This window comes from Tuber melanosporum (genome assembly GCF_000151645.1).
Source record: "Tuber melanosporum whole genome shotgun sequence assembly, scaffold_14, strain Mel28".
Lineage (NCBI taxonomy): Eukaryota > Fungi > Ascomycota > Pezizomycetes > Pezizales > Tuberaceae > Tuber > Tuber melanosporum.
In genome coordinates this window covers 907,973-925,617 of record NW_003298797.1, presented here as the reverse complement: position 1 = coordinate 925,617, position 17,645 = coordinate 907,973, and the positions used below count along the sequence as shown (strand labels likewise).

Below are 17,645 nucleotides of genomic sequence, written 5' to 3'. Positions count from 1 at the left end.
CAGCAGGACTAATACGCCCTACGACTTGTTTACGGACGAAGGCCAAGATCTCCAATCTCCCAGTCTCCACAGGGAAAGATTTATTGTTTCTTCCCCCCTTATGTGATGAGGCGTTCGATGAAGGCTCATTGCGAGGGGTAATTTAACCCCCCAACTTCCCCCAACCGCACCGTAATCTAGTTGCTCTGGGAATACTACTTAAATAAATACTCATCCTGCTGGTAGTTAGATTTGGATTGTTTTTTCATTTTTTCAAAAAAAAAAAATTTTTCATCAAAGAGTTCGAGGGGAAGGATTTGTGTTACCCCCCATTTACCGTGCAATAGGGGCGGATATGTTCGCGACGGAGAGGAAATATTACAAATATTGATCCTATAGGAATACTCGCCCCGCACGCTGATAAGAATAACATACGAACGCCATAATGTTCGGACCTGCGATATTACCCTCTCAGACCACTGCACCTAACCTTGAAGTCTGGCATCACGAACCTCACATCCTGTAGAAATTGAGCAACTATTGTGATGTATTTACGAGTGATATATCGTGATGCGAGAGGCAGTGGTTGAGAACACCCCCCCCGAAGTTGCACTAGCAGCCCTACCCCCTAGCACTGATATTTGTCCGGGTAGTTTGTAAACAAGATATGTAACCCAATGCGAATAGAGTTATCCCTTTCCAAGTAGCTTCTATACGCCATGTCGGCACGGACTACCATTTAATCCACAGCCTAGTACCAAAAGATCTGTTCTTTACCTCCCCCCGCGCCCTCTAGTACCCTTACTTACCGTTACCATGCTAGCTTGTGGTATCCCGGGTAGGAGGCCCCAAAACATTAATTTGAAGGAATAACAGCACATAATCTGGTGCTTACATGAGCGCCGATACGAAATATACCCCGCTATTCCCGGGCACAGTACTTCTTTCCCGGAACGAGCACGAGTATATCCTCCCCTGCACAATCAGATCAGGTGTCCCCCCCCTGCCAGCGAAAATCTACAAGACATGACACTTCTAAGCCCCCCATTCTTCCCGGAAAGCTCGGCCAGGCCAGCATCAACCACCCAGATCCCGGAAGTCATACTATGCATTGTATATGCTGCACCACCGACCTCCCCGCCAAGTATCCAGACAGGCAGGCTTTCGTGAAAACCACGTCCGCCCAGCAGCCAACCAATGCACGCTGAGAAACTTCCCACCGGAACTAGGACTCCAACCTTAGTCACGGCCCCGCGCGATGGGGGGGTTGTCCGTCAGTGAGGTGACATGGGCCAAAGCAAACCAAAAATGGAGGTTATCGACAGCGTTATTGCACGAACACCGCTGTCTTGGCGGGCACTCTGTGATCACTCAGTTAGACACAAGAGTCTAAAAGGTTACCTTAGGGTGATGTATTTTGCCCCCCAATACTCGTAAGACTCGGTGAGTTATTACAGCATCGGAAACTCCAGTTTTAGCTTGCTTTGGCCCCTGCCTCCTTGGCCAAACGGTGCGCATTGAGCACATCAACCTCGAGTGACACCCTATGCAAAACCCTAGCCTCTTACAATCACGTGACCCAATTAGAAAAGAAATAAAAAAATAAAAAAATAAAAGAAATTCCCCACCACCACCAACCACCACCCCCACCATAAAAAAAACTCCCAGCGTCAGGGCGGAGAAGAAAAAAATCCCCTTCTTCTCGAAACCCGCAATGTGAAATGACTGACCGCCTCGCATCATTCGTAACGCGTCTCTGCTTATCATCAGAAGTAATCGCCGGCCGAGGCGCAAGCATCGTCAGACAGAGATGTGTCGTTCACTCCATCTGGCCAAGAGCATCGTGCTACCCGGTAGGTTCGTTCCAGACGAGGACCAGTTTGAAGAATAGGTAGGTATATATATTTATACGACTTTCTTTTCTCTTTCTTTCTGCTCCCCCCACCACCACTACGCGCGCACACATGATGAAAATCCAATTAAAGCTGACAATGGGACGGGATGAGCAGTGATGTCGACCTTCTCGTATCCATCCCCGGACAAAGTGATGAGCATAAATGCATGGTTGAAGCGGCTACTCGTATGAGGGAAGCCATCATCGGGCGGCGCATCGCCGAGCCGCGGAACTGCACGGTCATAGGGGGCGCTAAGGTACCCATATTGACGTACACGGACGAGAAAGTGACGCCGCCGCTTAAGTTTGATATATCGTTTCAGAAGGAGAACGCGGTCAGGAATACGGCGTACTTGGTTCAGACGTTTGATGAAAGACCGTTCATGAGGGATCTTGTCATTCTTATGAAGTATTGGTGTGTTCTTCTCTTCTCCCGGCTTTTGTCGTGAGGGATGGAATTGGATCGGATGCGGGTAACTTGCTTACTCGGGGTGGTGTATAGGCTACGGGAGAGGCGATTGAATGAGGTTTATAAAGGCGGTTTGGGGTCTTATGCTGTATCTTTGACTGTTATTGGGTTTTTTAATGTATTGTTACACGGTCCCCATGGATTCGGGTGGTAGCCGTCGGGAGCTAACTAGAGCGATGACTTTAGGTCAATCGAAGGACTTTGATTCCTCGAGATTACCAAGCCCTCATTACCGGTTCTAGGCACGACATGTTTGTGGAGTACCTCAAATTCTGGACAAGATGGAAATATAACGAAGATATCCTGGTACCGGATCCCGGGATAATACAGAAAATGGTACCATGACCCGTCATTGCGCCAAGGAATTACTGTTATTGTTGTTAATCCTGTTCATAGGCACCAGGCAAGAGGAAACGCTTGCCATTCATGCTCCGAATGGTAGACCCTACCGACCCAGATAACGACGTCGGGAAGGCAGCCTACAAGATTCCCAAGGTCATCACGGCAATGAAGAAGTTGAGGCACGGAATGGAAAATCTCGGGCCGGACACGGGGGTGTCGGAGCTTGACAAATTGCTCAGTGGCACTCTAGGGGAAAAGGAAAGGTACTTGAAAGAGAAGTTTCACCAGGACCGCAACGACCGGAAGATGTTCCGGCAGATGCAAAAGAGGATCGAGGAAGTGGAGAGGAAGGCGGTGAAGTCAGGAAGGGAGGGCAAATCGGTGAAGAAGTCGCTAGCAAGGATGAGAGCGAGTCGTGATGAGTTCGCCCGTAGGAGACCAGCTCTCGCAGCTGAATTTGCGAGGCCAGAGCCCCTCCCTGAAGATACTGGTGCTCCTGTGCACGATCCTCCAGGCCCCGGGTACGATTTTGACCTGGATACGCTCATGATCGGCCCGGTCGAGAAAGAGGTGTCGCGATGGATCCCCAAAGAACCCACCGAAGCGAAATCACAAAATGACGAGACGCTTACTCCCATAATGAGTGGGGGGAAATCCCCTGAGCAACTACAACTAGAAAGAGCAAAGCATATCGCAACTATAGAGGCGAAACGGGTGAGGAGGGAGAAGACGTTACAAAAGCGGCATGAAAAGTTGCTAAAAAAGAAGGAGAAGAAAGCGCAGAAAAAAATAGCAGCCGAGAAGAAGCTACTGGAGGGGGAAGAGGAGTTGGCTAAGAGGCCGAAAGCCAGTAAGGTGGCTGCGGAAAAGGAGGCTGGAAACTGACCGGAATCGGAAATCATACAGGTGCCTCGGGTTGAGTTTGAAGGCGAATTACCGATATATAGGGTGTCGTGTACTGTACTGTACAAAAAAATTGTAACAAAAGTTTCTCATAATTATAGTACTGTAGGTATTAAGCAGGCTACTCCTTTATTTAGATAGTCTTAATACTTTTACTAGACTAGAGAACATACATGCATACAAGTGCTCTATCTCAAGACCCACAGATAGAACATATCACGCTCGCATGATCACCCATCATCACACTACACCAGTACGGCACGCCCATGAGAACCCCAATAATATAAAAACCCGCGGATCCCCATTTTTGGTTAATTACAGTCCAACTCCCCCAACGCTCGTCCGCTCAAGCAATCACAAAAAATCGTATAACCCCCTACCCACTCATCCCCCGTCCATACAACCTCTTATCCACCCACCAGTCCATCACTTTTTTCCCTTACCAGGAGCACTCTTCTGGATCTCCATATTCTCCTCCAACCGTCTAACATAAGCTTCCACCCTCTGAATCGAATTCCTCAAAGCCTATATATAATCCCATAATCAGCCCCATCAGGGGGAAAAAAAAAACCCTCGCCACGAGCACCAAGAACAGGAAAGCAAACCTCAACATCCTCGGTCAAAAGCTCATTAGAAACCCTATACTCCTCAAGCCAGTAAAAGTAGGCGGTGCCAGCAGAAAACGTTGATCCAAGAAGAAATCCAAACAGCCTATCCTCCATATAAATCAGTATATCAAAACCAGAGCGCAACGGAAGGGACAAGGGGTGGGGGTAAGGTATTCTGGGCCAAAAAAACAAAAAGAAAGAAAGAGGAATGCACCCCCCCCTGAAAGCCCCAACCGGTCTCTTTTTTGGAATTGCCGCGGGAGTAGCAGTGGCAGAAGTCGCAGCTTGGCGGTAGATACTCGAGGCGGTGAATGTTCGGAGGCGCGGGGTGCGGAGTAGGAGGGTGCGGGATGTTTGGGATAACATGCTTGTTTATAAGATCGGGTTCTGTTTGGTGGTTATGTGGTGGTTAATGGTGGTGCGTGTGGGGCCCCGTGCCTGGATGGACGAGTGGATGTAGGTACGGTCCTGCTGCACACGGTCGGTCGGCTGGTCTGGTTTGGTTGGTTGATCGGTCGGTTGGTGGTGGTGGTGGTGGCGGGGGGGGGGCAGGAGGGGCAGAAGGCCGAGGGTGATCGATCTGATTAGATTGTTTAATTTCTATTCGGTGAGGGATTGATTGATCGAAAAAAGGGACGTTCTCGGAAAAACTGGGCCCCGGGTTTTGGGCGGTTACTTGTCAGTCAGAACCTTAACCGGTTTGTCCCTTAGCCGGGTGGAAGAAGGGGTCCTCTGCACGTGCTGCTGATTGGAACGAAAAAGAAAGAAGGAAAAAAAAAAAAAGCGGTGTGATAAGGTGTGATGGCAGAGTTCAAATTTCACAAAAATTTCATTCCCTTATCGCTACCTTTTCCTTCCTCCTCGAGCTATCATACAGTACCAGAGATTAGGAATTCGATTGGCGTAAGGGGAAAAAAAAGAAGTCAAAGAGATGGTGGGGATCTTTTTTTTTACAAACCAACCGGTATCTGTATCAAAATGTACCACGAAAACGTCGGATAATTATTATCTCGACCAACTTATAGATATCATGGCACGTAAGAGAAAGAAGAAAGAAGCATCATGAGTAACTTGAACTCCTACTCGTTGGAAATTTCCTCCTCTATGATACCATGTTTTCTTCCCCCTCTTTCTTTTTTTTTTCTTTTTTTCTTTTCCTCCCTTTTTCGAACAAACGACGAATCAATTGTTGGAACTTCCTTTCTCCCCCCCCCCACCTCCTCTTCCGACCCTGCAGGAAGGAAAACAACCTCTCGCAGAAGTAATTTAGAACCTATGATACAGACAGAATCACAGGGGTAAATTAAAGGGGAGAGATGAAATTCCTTCAAAAACCCTCCCTCCCTTTCTATCCTCCCTTTGACAAGTGTCATTCCGATATCGAAATTACCCCTCAATTTATATACCATACGGACGCTCCATGGCCCCTGCGGTGCTACACACCTATCATTGTGCAGTACCGGTAAAAGACAGGATAGGTATGCATCATCAGGTTGACAGGCTCTGCCCAGTTCCTGCACGGGTCAAGTGCCATTCCTACCCAACTCGAGTATCATACCCTACCGCACCGGTAGGATAGGGACTTAGGTTGGACAATTCCCGCAGAGCCTCAGATGTAGATCACTTTAATTGAACCGCAACTCCCATAGCGGTACTCGTAATGCGTATGATGCTCGTACGTGCGCCTATGAGGTGACACCCACTATCTACAGTTATACTGGCCATACTGCGCCAACTTTTTTTATTTACTTCCAATCCCAATCCTACAAACGTCTGTCCAATGTGCATCGTTGAGGTTGAAAATATTATTAAATGTAAAAGAAAGAAAGAAATTTTGAAATGAAAGAAACGTCCAATAAGTTGTCCAATTCACCCACCCACCCTCGCCAACGTGTCTTGTTTTGTTGGCTAGCCGGCAGGTTATGTATTCGAGCAGCGTGGCGGTAGGATCTATACATCTTTATCCTTCCCGGCATACAAATGCCCTATAATCGGCTGGTCCACTGGGAGGCTCGACAGAGAGCAGTGGCCCACTTCCGGTTCTGCGGTGGAGCCCGACTTCGCTGGTACAGTGCCCCACATTAGCGGTTCATAAGATGCGTCCATGTCGCCCTCTGGTGGGTGACATGCCGCTGCGATCGCAGCGGAGCAACTACCGGCGAGTGGCATACCAAGGGGATATTTCTTCGAGCCGATGGCGAACAGGACTATTAAGTGGATTAGTCCGCTAACCATTAGCAACGCTATTCCTACCACCTACAGTGCATGTTTGATTAGCTACGTCCCACCGAGTGAGAACCTGAAGGAGTGACCGGGGGAGGGCGTACAGAGTATCCTACTGTGGAGACGACCTTAAAGGTCTCGCCGAGTGGACTGAAGACTTCGAACTTTGCCAGGAAAATTCCCTGTGATGCGCAAAGGTGGGTTATGGATTTCAGTGCCATTAGCGGTAGGGAGTATCGGTAGGGCAGCTGGAGCCAGTACGTTGATCGCTGTTTGCCGATTGGCTGCGATACACGGAGTGGTTTACGCTTTATTGCAAAGTCCATCCATTCTTTGGCCATAAACATACTAGTGAATATGCCGTTGTAACTAATAGCTATTAGCCGATGGGCTTTTTATAAGTTCCCGGGAACGCACGTTAGGTATAAGAACGATAGCACCACTTGCGGGGAATTGGCCAAGAATATCGGGATTATAAGTCCTCCATCCCTGGAGCTGAGAACCGACGAAGTAGTTTGTGCTCCAAACCCATGCTTCACCCTATACGACAGTCAGCCAGATGGACCAAGCGATGGGCTAGGATACCCACAGCGACTTGATGTCGGTTTCCTTGCCATTCCTTGCATCCTTCGCGTATCCCGCCCCAATGAAAATGGCCGATAGGGATATAATACCCACCCAGGTCCCCACAGTGATGGACCGCCTCCTCTTGGATGGCGCATGCCACCACCTCCACTGCTCCGGCGCGTACGGCTTTGGTGCCGGCTGAAGCTCCCACGATGACTCTGCCATCGTCTTGTCAGCTAGACACCTTCTTAAGGTGGTAATGTCCGGCTCATTGAGAAAAGACTCAATCGCATCCCCCATAAATACAAGTGGCACAGTCTTCATCCTGAAGGCGGCCATCGCCATACCGATCGCCTTGAGCAAATTCGCGATGATTACAACCGTGAGGATGCCGACGCTAAACTGCAGCTTGCATTTCTTCCGGGATATTTGACCTCTGCATTCAGTGATGGTGTGTCCTCGAACCACCCAGTCGCCATCTGGGATGTCCCTTTCCCCATCATCAGCCCCCATCTGGCAGCCCTTGGGGAAAGCGTAGCCAGTTTTGTTCCAGTTGTGAATATCTATCAATGAACTCTCATTCTGACACATCCAGTAATGCTTTTTCTCCAGAGAATTGTATATGATCATTGACATTAGAGAAGAGTTCCCTTTGGGCTCTGTTGAAGAGACCAACACTAGATTCTGCATGTCTCCCAGAAGCGGCCGCGAGTACTTTGCCCTGCACTCTTTCGTATCCATTTTATGCCACGCCCAACTCTCCTCACTCATGGTCTGAGCTACTTCCCGCATCTGCTCGAAATTGTATTCTGGCATCCAGAAATCCGACGACATCTCTTTCATGATTTTCACAGCCACGGAATCTGAGCTATTCGTGGTGTTATAAAAACTCCCTTCGATCCGAACATTTCCAGCGCGGATGGTTTCGCCTCCGTAAATATATTTGCTGACATAGCGTTTCCCCGGCTGATTCGGGTCCCAGAATGTGTAATTGAAGCCTTCCACAAACGGCTCTATAATAACGGAACCCATTGTCTTAGCCCTAAGACCACTTATTACGTGACCAGTCTGGTTATATGAGGCTCCATTAAAAAAGTCCGGCGTGACTATTCCCACGTAATAGTTGTTTAAGGACAGTGTGGAAAAAATGGCAGAGTTGAAGCTGATCGGAGAAAACACATTAATGAAAGCTCACGGTGCAGGAAAAGATTGGACAAACTCACAGCAGATGCATAGGAACGCTTGTAAATCCCAAAGTCCACCAAACCCACACTCTTATCCTCTCCATCCGGTGTAAATGACCCACTCTCCTACCGAAATCTTAGCACCAATATTCGATATAATTCAAAGAACCGCTCATTACTTCAGATTCCTGAGACTAGGTATCCCGATATCCAACCAGTCCCTTCCGAACCGTGTCAGTACATTCCTCCAAAAATAATAAACCCCAGACCAAGTAGTATACTGACTTCGTCTCGTGAGCTGCATCAATCTCCCCCCTTGTCGGTGCGCTCAATACCTGCTGTGTGTAATGACTACCAGCCAGCAATATCGAAGAGACGAAATTGATAGCCACATGCGCCCAGATACTAATCTTCTTCATTTCATCACAGTCACCCAAGTACAGCGTCCCCAGCCCACTCTTCTCAAGAGGGTACGCGGCAATAAAATAAATTGTGACCCCGAGCGTAAAAAGGAATATCGTAGCCGCGATGCTAGCACACATCTTAACACCCGTCCTCCACGAAATCGATGTATCCAGAATGGACACCACGGGACCCTTCAGTATCGAAAATCTAGAACTCGAAGTAGATAGCTTAGACCGGGTAGTCGATGGCTCCTGGCTTGGATAGAGCGAAATCGATGAAGGCGATGCCCCCAAATCATCCGGATTGCTGCCCTCATCTTCCCTTAATCTAAAATGGTATCATTAGCCAGTGCCTATCAGTTAGCTTTGGTGCAGGCACATTATGCTCACCCCCTCGTTCGCACCTCGGAAAACACCTTCGATTCATCATCATCCCTCCAACTCGAGCTCCCGCCTACATCGCCTTTATCATTAGTCAGAACTTTTTGGTATAGCTCGATGTTAGCATTTGACCCGTGCCGTCTGCGCCCTTGACCCAGAAACATGATCGAAAATTATCCCAGAGAGCTGCGAAGGATTCTGAGAGAAAAAGTGCGGAAGAAAGCGCTTATCATATGCACTTTTCCCCCGGAGGTCATGAACTCCTGCTCGCAGAGGGTGCTTGAAACCTTGGTAGTCCTGTCACTTTAATTAGAATACTGCGCAGATGGTGCTTGTTGGTGATGCCGAGCGAGTCCACAGCTGAAAAGCAACGGAACAGAAAACCTGGAGGTGCCTACCGTATTTGAATACAGTGTAGACCTATTGTCCAGCCCAGCACGTTTTTCCGATCGAAAATCCTCACAGCCCATCGCAAAAGCGACCAATGAACACCCCACTTGTCGAGATATAGAACCCCGAATCCAAAGTACAAATTATACCATAATAGATATAATGATATCATATCTATCTCTACCTTAGTGTTTCTTAACCTAAGTGTAGTACTTGGAGCTAACCAAATCATAAAATAGACTGAGTGTGCGAGTGGAAATAACAGAGCACAGTGCCGCTACGTACCTGTACAGCACAGAACGAGTGCCTCATAGTGCCAAGAAATACCTAAACCCGGTTTCTCTAGCCGAACTCCAATCACAATTTTCAAAACATAGTTGTCCAATGAAGGCGCAAAGGGAGCGCCAGCCTTACTCAAGCAGAGAAGGAACTTCGCCAGACTCATCCCGAAGATTTTACTCGTAAGCGACTGGTAAACACACCCGACAACCGATAATATTGAAGATTCTCAAACGAGTGATTTATGGTGATGCGCTACCATTGTTATGTGCCCCAGTATGTTACAAGACCCTGTTTCTTCCACCCATTTCTTCTCCTTGGTTATAAGAGCTTGCGCACTATCCTCTCAATCCTAGGATGCGCTGTCCTATCCGAAGCGAAGAGGAGGATTCCTGGTCATCGTTCCTGGCATAACCTAAGTAGAGGGAGGCCCTAAGCTTACTTGTGCGAGATAAGCCAACGAACTACAACCTCGGCGAAAGATCGGGAGGGAGTGAACAGATTTTCTTAGTGGACCCACAGACGTACACAAAGTTTATCGAGATGTGTAGAACACAAGGGACGCCTCAAAGGCTGCATACCGGTAGGGAGTGTGTGAAGATACGGCACAGTAACCTATTTGAAAAAAACCAAAAAAAACACCAAATCGTAAAGACAGGACCAGGGTGTATCGACGTGCCAGTGTGATCCCCTAAAGGGGATCGAATTCCGCAATATAAACGAGTTCCGGTGAACCAAGTAGCACTCGGGCCGATGACACGAAATATCGGAATTGCCACATGCTCTCGGTATATTCCGGACCCCTGGTCCATCAACACTAATACTGGTACGAAGCATCTCTTGTCTGCCCTGCCAGTGCTCTCTCTAGCGCATACAGTAGCACTTTCATACGGCGCCAAGTTCCTCTCGGAAGCGCGGAAGTTGCCGTATATCCGCATAAAGGGTGCCCAACAGCCAGCCGGGGACCGCGAATAACGACTCGGGCGGGTACAGGCATATCAACCCCAAACAAATCAAAGGACATCCTTTGGCCTCCGGGGTATGGCGTATTCTGCATCCACCGAACTCTTTCAACCTCTAAGAGGACGACCAGTCTCAAGTAAATTCAAACCCACGATATCCATAACGTGCGGTCGTCAAAGCCCTGAAGGAGAGCCTAAAGCTTTTGTTGGTGACCGTACCCTATAAGGCAGTCGTTTTTGAACCTTGAGGGACCCGAAATTAACATTTTTTTTTTCATGCTCTCATCGCAGACGTATCCCGGAAAGATATGATCGGATTGAATTTTGCGGTCGGTATGATAATGAAATATCTTTTCTCCCACCTCCAGTATGCATCCATGATCAGGGCATGGATTTTCGTAGTGACGTTTGCTTAGCTAGAAGAGGAAAGGCTATCATAGAAGAAAGGCTAGACCTAGCTGCCGACACAACCACGTCGCCCCGAATTAATAACAAAACTGCAAGCGATAAAAAAATACGCCTCGCAACGCAGCCCCGGAATGACAGATAAGCTCTCTATCAAAAAATTATCGAGCGTCATAAATCTCGAAGGGTTTTTTCCTAAGGTGACACGAAGGTTGGATGCCTCATCTCCAAGTCAGAGAACACAAAGATGCTGGAAGCTCTAATAACCAAAAGCTATGACTCGAGAAGCTCCTTTCAATTTACTCCAATCATCAGGGTTACGAATTAAGAATTAGTAAGCGCTTTCGCCCAGGAGGCTCCATGTGAGTGAGGAATTTCGGGTTGCGGCCAAACGGGAGATGTCTGCAGGGCTGCAGACTGCATGGTATGGGTGAATTAACCATGTCGGAGGAAGTCACGTCTCGGCGGTCCGACTCACATGTGCGATTATGACGCTTGAATTGAGCTCTAGAGAACTCAAGATAAAATGCTCCCGCTCACGGCTGAGTGTACTGTCAGCGCTGAACTGCAACAATAGAGTAACCACGAAATCTCATCTTTTTTCACAATGAAAGCGAAATCAGGGAGAGGGGGGAAAGGGAAAAAAAGAAAAGAAAAAATCTTTGCCGTACTGCATATCATATCAGCAAGTTCCTGGAGGTCAGCGGATAGTATATTTCATATATTTCACATAATATTATTTCACTATAGTATGATACTAGTACGAGTACAGTACAGTGCTCGAGTGCTCTACCCTACACACTTGTAGTAGTTCGAAAGTGTTGTGGTCAGGAAATTCGTAGCCCGAACATGTAGTGTGTCAATCTGGTCGCGCCCGGCTCCTCCTGCCAGTGTGGATCGATCTGCCGAGCTCAAGAGTTCGGGTTGAGAGTAAAATGAAAAGAAAATTATGAATCAATTGCCACCTGCTGATTTTCCGATAAATAGACTATGATACTCTACGAGTACTCGAGTACTCGAGTACCTGTATACTCGAGGAGACTACCGTAGTAGTTTCTTTACTGATGCCAAGCAACATTCCTTCGTCAATCGCCCTGGCCGATCGGTCACTCCCCCACCTTTCAAACCAAATATTGCCGGCATGTTATGATAGCCAGGGCACCGGCGAGTCAGGTCAACTCTCCATTCCGCTCCTACCAGAAAAATGTAAGCTTGTCGGTGCTAGAATAAACGAAAATGTTAAACCCCGACAATTGAGGGTAACCAACAAAAATAGCACAGCTAAGGCTCCGAACGGGGCCACAAGTCCGGAAAATTTACTTAAAAGGGTTAATAAGTAGTAATTACCGGTAGAGATATCATACTCGAGTAAGGGATCCGCGGGGGTTCTAGTAGGAGTGACGGACTTAATAATTCTTTGGTATCATAAGTAACCACGCACGGGACGTGGGGGGGGGTATGGGGGCACGCATATTGTTGCTGGCGAACCGCATTCGCATTCGCAGTTTCTTCTTTCCACCCACTCCTGATCCATGAGTTTGATCTTTTTTAGAACCCAGATCAGAGCTCGTCAATTGAGCTGAGAGCTCTCTGAAGATCCCGAGAATCAAATATCATCGGAACGCGGGCAAAAAAGTCAAAACAAGATCCACCGTTTACCGATTTAGATTATCCACTCTCCATCCATCCCTCGGAAGTGTGGAGCGCTAGCTCAAAGGCGGTAAGGTGGTGGTGAGGGTGGTGGTGTAGAGCACCGGCCGGTATGTACTGTACAGTACTAGTACTCGAGTACTGTACCGGTACTCAGTACGGTGCGGTACCAGTAGGGTACCGGTATCATACTGCTGTGCTCTGCGGGAGCTGCGGGACTACACCACAACAGGCAAGGAACAGACATTCTCTCCCACGTTATTTACTCGGTTGACACTCCACCATCATTGCGAGATGCAAGCGAGAGAGATCTCCTGTTCGACCTTGCTAAACAAAGGAAAACCCCTGAGGAACCCGGTTGACCACAAAGGAATGGATTGCGCTATTCGCGATTCACACTTTGCTGCTCGGTGATAACCGTAGCGTGTATCAATTGTTGAAGCCCAAACGTCACCCAGCAGATGCGAGTTGTGAGGTACTGTACTAGCTCCGTGCGAAGGCTCACATCCAACAGGATAAACAATCATATTCCTGCAGGAGGAACCCATGAAGGAGAGTTATGATACCAACGGTCAGGTATCATGACGTCCCTGCTGCGAGAACAGAAACATCGTGAGATGTCCTTGGCAGGATGCGCAAGGACAGCTCAACCCCTCCATTAATTGACCCTTTTTTCCCTTCCCCGCGTTCGCCAGCAAAACCTCTTTTTAAAATGAATTCTGAATTTCCTTCTGAACCTCTCTCTTTCTTTCTTTTTCTTTTTCTTTTTCTTTTTCTTTTTTTCTTTTCCTCCCTTCGCCATTGCCATTCTCCCTGACCTTTCAATAATAGAAATGTTCGTGCTGGCTTCTCCTGTATACTCCTCCTACGTGGCAGCCGTCCTCCGATCCAGGTTGGAAGGTTCGGGGGAGGGAAGGGGCAGCGGTTGCAGTTTGGGGCGCCTTTTACCTCTTTCCCAGGCTGCGTGTGAACGCTGGTTGTTGCACAGGTTAACACAGTGAGCAGGACGCCTTATTTCAACAAAGAAGGCCATCCCCGAAACCCGAATTAACAGAAATTTTCTGTTTCTCCTACATCGCATTATTACGAAAAGGCTGTGATACTTTCTTGTAGGTGCTCGATATTTCCATCATTCGAGAAAATACCTTTGGCTATTTTCCTCTTGCACCTTAGAACAGCGCACCGTCACGGTGGGAGGAGCAGCGCAAAAAGTAGCCAGCCCCGTGAAAAAAAGGTTGCTCTGTTCATGTCAGCCTCGAATCAGGACGGACAAGCTATCCCAAGACAGTGAAGGTTCAAGTGCTCATAGAGGATTATTGAACTCAAGAGCTGGTTTCTCTCCACTTCTCACTCACTTGGGTGAGGAAAACATGACGTGCGCCTGACAATTGGCCTTTTCCCCTCGCTCTCTTTCGCAGCAGTTCTAACTACAAGTAGCTTTGTTGCTTGTGGGCTGTTGGCCAAGTCGAAAACATGTACCGGTGCTGTACCTTTTTTTTTACTCTTTTTTTTTTTTTTACCACTTTTCTGACCCTTGCTCCCTCTCCTGCTCTCTGTTCCCTCTGACGACGGGGGGTCAAAGGACGCCTTTAAGGCCTGCACGAAAGGAAAGCCTCCAATTTTGAGTTCAGCCTAGAAATAGATATATATGAACTTGCAGCTACAGCTTTATTACCCATATTTCACTTCTCTACAAGCTTAGTTCCTACATTATCTAGACTTGGACGGCTTCCCTGGTAACTATAATACCGTACATCTAATACCTCCCATCTGTAGTTAATACCGTAGTACGCTCCCAGATCGAAAAGTGGTGGGGGGGAGGGGTTGCGCTGCCAGAATCAACAGCGACGGATGAGGAATAATCTGCCCGTGAACTACTCCACTCTTGCCATTTTTACTATTAATCGTGTTCTATCGTATGGGTGGGAGCCCTTGAACTGTGTGTAGCACGAGGTCTGTCAAGCCTGCCCGTCAATCCGCCACCCCCAGCAAGTTCACTCTTTCTATCGGTGTCAGTCAGTCCCCGTCGCTCCAAGGTTCCTCTTCCATTCGAGCTTCATTCTCTCTCGCAAGCGGGATATTCGGGAACTAGACTGGCCCTCTCTTCTCCTCCCCGCCCTTCTCTTGCTTTCGACCCGAACAGTGAATTTATATCGCAGAACTATCTTACACTCGGTGGTCCAGGAATCTGAGCAGTTGCACCTCTTTTTTTTCTTTCTTCTCGAAGCGATAAGCACCCTGCATCCCTGCGGCGCCTTGGGGGTTGTGCAGATCAAGACAGACTGTAATCCATACTCCCATAACCTCCCCCCGCGGCCATAGAGGACCCTGAGTAAACCCTCTTCGAACGAACAGAGTCCGTTTAACGAGCCCTTTCCGGGTTGATCCCATCTTTCCCTCAATTTTTTAAACTTTTCAAAGGAGGAGAAACAGAAAGTCACGAAAAAATACCTATTAACCTGACCCAATTTACGCCCGCTTAAAGCACTTTTCCATTGTGCTTGATGCGTTGCCATTGTTTCTTAGTCGGTAACAATTGAAGTTTTTGGCTGTTGCGGGCAGTCATCCCCGTCAGCACCAGCAGCAACCAACTCTAGGTACAATTTGGCCTTCAACAACTCTTCCACCCCACCACAACCACAACCACCACCTTACACACATTACTTTTCCCACCCACTCCCACTTCTCCTCCTCTTAACAACATCCATCCCCTTCCCCCTCTACCTTAACTCACTACCTTTGGCATTAGTTTCTCCCTACTTCTACGCCCACTACCCTCACACCTTTAACCATCTTCCACATAAATCCTTTCGCCATCTAAATTACTGAAGTCTTACGGCATTCCTCCCCCTCCTCCGTCCTTCTTTCCCGAGCACAGCCAGCCGTGCCCTGCTCTCCAACTTGATTAAAGTTGGACTAGTTATACAGTTCCACTAAGGCATCAACAGCAATCGTACAAAAACTCAAGTCATGCTTCAAGAACAGTCCCGCAAGAGGTGGAGGGCAGAGCTGTCTAACAGCAACAAGGCCCGCCGTGCCCGCAAAACAAGCTTCAGGTTGAACCCGACGTTCGTTAATAAGGGAACCAACCAGTTATCACTGCTCGGACGCCGCAAAGCTACAAACGGAGCCGCTATTGAAGCTTCTGCCACAGTAACTTTGTTTCCCACCTCGGCGAACACCGTCGATTTATTGACTCCGGCCCTTGTCGACCTCACCACCCCCCCGAAGGCAACTTCTGTTCCTCATAGTGCTGCGGATTCGGCCTATTACAGCGCTCCTAACACTGTATCGAAGAGCGTCTCTCCTGCACGTCACATGCCCCCCGGCACCATCGATCCGGTGGTACTCAAGAACGCGCAGGACTCTCCTGCACCTGATTACTCTATAGCCGACTATAACTCCAAGATGCACGATAACACAGACAGCCAGTTCTTCAAGAAGTTCATCAAGAAGAAGTTCACTCACCCTATGTCAGCAAAGAACGATCTCAAGCCCATCATGCGTCAAGTTCTTCAGAAGCCAGAGGACCGCCCCATGGTCCCTAAGGCTTATCTCATTATCGACTTCCGCGCCGGCACTATCCGTGGCGAGGCGAGGATGGTTAGGAAACCTGTTAGGAAGCCAGGCCAGCGAAGATGTGATGGCCCCCATGAGGAGATGACTTGGTATTTCGGGGAGAAAATTGGGTACAACTAAAGGAAGAAAAAACCCAGTAATCTTCCTTTAAGCTGTCGGTGCACCTCGGCCCCACATACTCACCTCGACCCTCGACATAGCTTTTACGCTCCCCACACTACCCTCGACTTAAAAAAGAAAAAGAAAAAAAAAACAATCCCTCGAATACCATTCTCACAATGGAAACCAATCTCCTTTGTTTTTTCTCAATATCAATTCTTTACCATCTCGGGCGGGCTTTTCTCGGAGTTTATCTGGCGGGTTTGCGTATTTTTGATATCTCCTGACGGGATGATAGATGCAAGGTAAGGGTAATGACGGACAAGGGCAGGACGGTACCGGAATTAAGGGGATTTTTTCTTTCGGCGCGATTGCAAAAAAAGTATTCTTTCTTTCCATACTCATGTCGTTTCTCTATTTCTGGGTCTTACTACGGTGGCTTCCTTCCTCTCTTACACTTTTTCTTTACTTCTACAAATGTCTTCAGGACAAACTATCTTCTCTTCTTGTCAAAAGGTCTTATCTTCTTTCCCTTTTTCTTTTCCCTTACTCGCTCGATCATTCTCCTTTGTTGGGTCTGTTTCTGGAGTACACTTTCCACGGCGCTGTATGGCTTTTAGATCTTAGAAAGGGCAACGGGTACGGTTTTACTTGGGGGGTTCTTCTACGGTCTTGTGTTTAATGCTTATACTTTTTTTCGCCCTTTTCTACTTTCACTGGAGTCCTGGGTCTTTCTGGTTACTCTTTTCTCTGTAAGCACGCTTCCTTCCTTCCTTTCTTGTTTCTTTGTCGGGTTACCATATTATACATACCTTGGTTCAGAACGGGGGAGGGGTATCACGCGCCGCCTGCGGTTGCGGCTCGGGTGTTCAATTCCCACTTCCCTTACCCCCACACCACCACTACCACCACCCCCGTTATTTCTTTTTTTTTCTGATTTCATTTTCCTTTTGCTTCGTGTATATAGGTAATTACCACCACAATTTACATACATACAAGACTTTTGTTCAGTCTACAACATATCGTGTTACATCATGACCTTATTTTTTTCAATTTTTTTTTGCAGGGGTGAAGGATGAAATGGGGCGGGGGAGAGGGAGCGAGGGCGCGCGATCGTGCGGTCCACCAATTAATGTAATGCGCTCCGCATTTTGGCTTAAACTTGGGGAGATAAGTGGTGGTGGTGGTATGATAGTGGCGGTGGGTGTCTCGTATGTATGGGTGGATACCGATATGATAACAGGTAGCACGGAGTGAGGCTCCTCTCTCACACTTTCCTCCCCCCTTTCGCTTGGCGCGGGGCATGCCAGCTGCCAACCGTATAGTA

The 17,645-nt window shown here is 48.0% G+C and overlaps 4 protein-coding genes; 2 read left to right on the top strand and 2 right to left on the bottom strand.

The window, feature by feature from the left end:
• Positions 1-1,615: 1,615 nt before the first annotated feature.
• Positions 1,616-3,569, top strand: GSTUM_00004689001 (uncharacterized protein; the record flags this gene model as incomplete). XM_002836320.2 has 5 exons in its annotated part: positions 1,616-1,870; positions 1,989-2,288; positions 2,376-2,460; positions 2,529-2,678; positions 2,739-3,569. The coding sequence occupies exons 1-5, from the start codon at positions 1,701-1,703 to the stop codon at positions 3,567-3,569; spliced, it is 1,536 nt and encodes a 511-aa protein (XP_002836366.1). The 5' UTR covers positions 1,616-1,700.
• Positions 3,570-3,715: 146 nt separating this feature from the next.
• Positions 3,716-4,674, bottom strand: GSTUM_00004688001 (uncharacterized protein). XM_002836319.2 has 3 exons: positions 4,410-4,674; positions 4,193-4,298; positions 3,716-4,112 (listed from the first exon to the last, which is right to left on the bottom strand). Exons 1-3 carry the CDS (start codon positions 4,559-4,561, stop codon positions 4,014-4,016), a joined length of 357 nt encoding a protein of 118 aa, XP_002836365.1. The 5' UTR covers positions 4,562-4,674; the 3' UTR covers positions 3,716-4,013.
• Positions 4,675-5,921: 1,247 nt separating this feature from the next.
• GSTUM_00004687001 (uncharacterized protein) lies at positions 5,922-9,413 on the bottom strand. XM_002836318.2 has 9 exons: positions 9,353-9,413; positions 8,964-9,251; positions 8,455-8,901; positions 8,349-8,390; positions 8,209-8,295; positions 7,008-8,147; positions 6,836-6,958; positions 6,523-6,787; positions 5,922-6,451 (listed from the first exon to the last, which is right to left on the bottom strand). Exons 2-9 carry the CDS (start codon positions 9,116-9,118, stop codon positions 6,146-6,148), a joined length of 2,565 nt encoding a protein of 854 aa, XP_002836364.1. The 5' UTR covers positions 9,119-9,251; positions 9,353-9,413; the 3' UTR covers positions 5,922-6,145.
• Positions 9,414-14,567: 5,154 nt separating this feature from the next.
• GSTUM_00004686001 (uncharacterized protein) lies at positions 14,568-17,632 on the top strand. XM_052355720.1 has 1 exon: positions 14,568-17,632. Exon 1 carries the CDS (start codon positions 15,611-15,613, stop codon positions 16,337-16,339), a length of 729 nt encoding a protein of 242 aa, XP_052211693.1. The 5' UTR covers positions 14,568-15,610; the 3' UTR covers positions 16,340-17,632.
• The last annotated feature ends 13 nt before the right edge of the window (positions 17,633-17,645 follow it).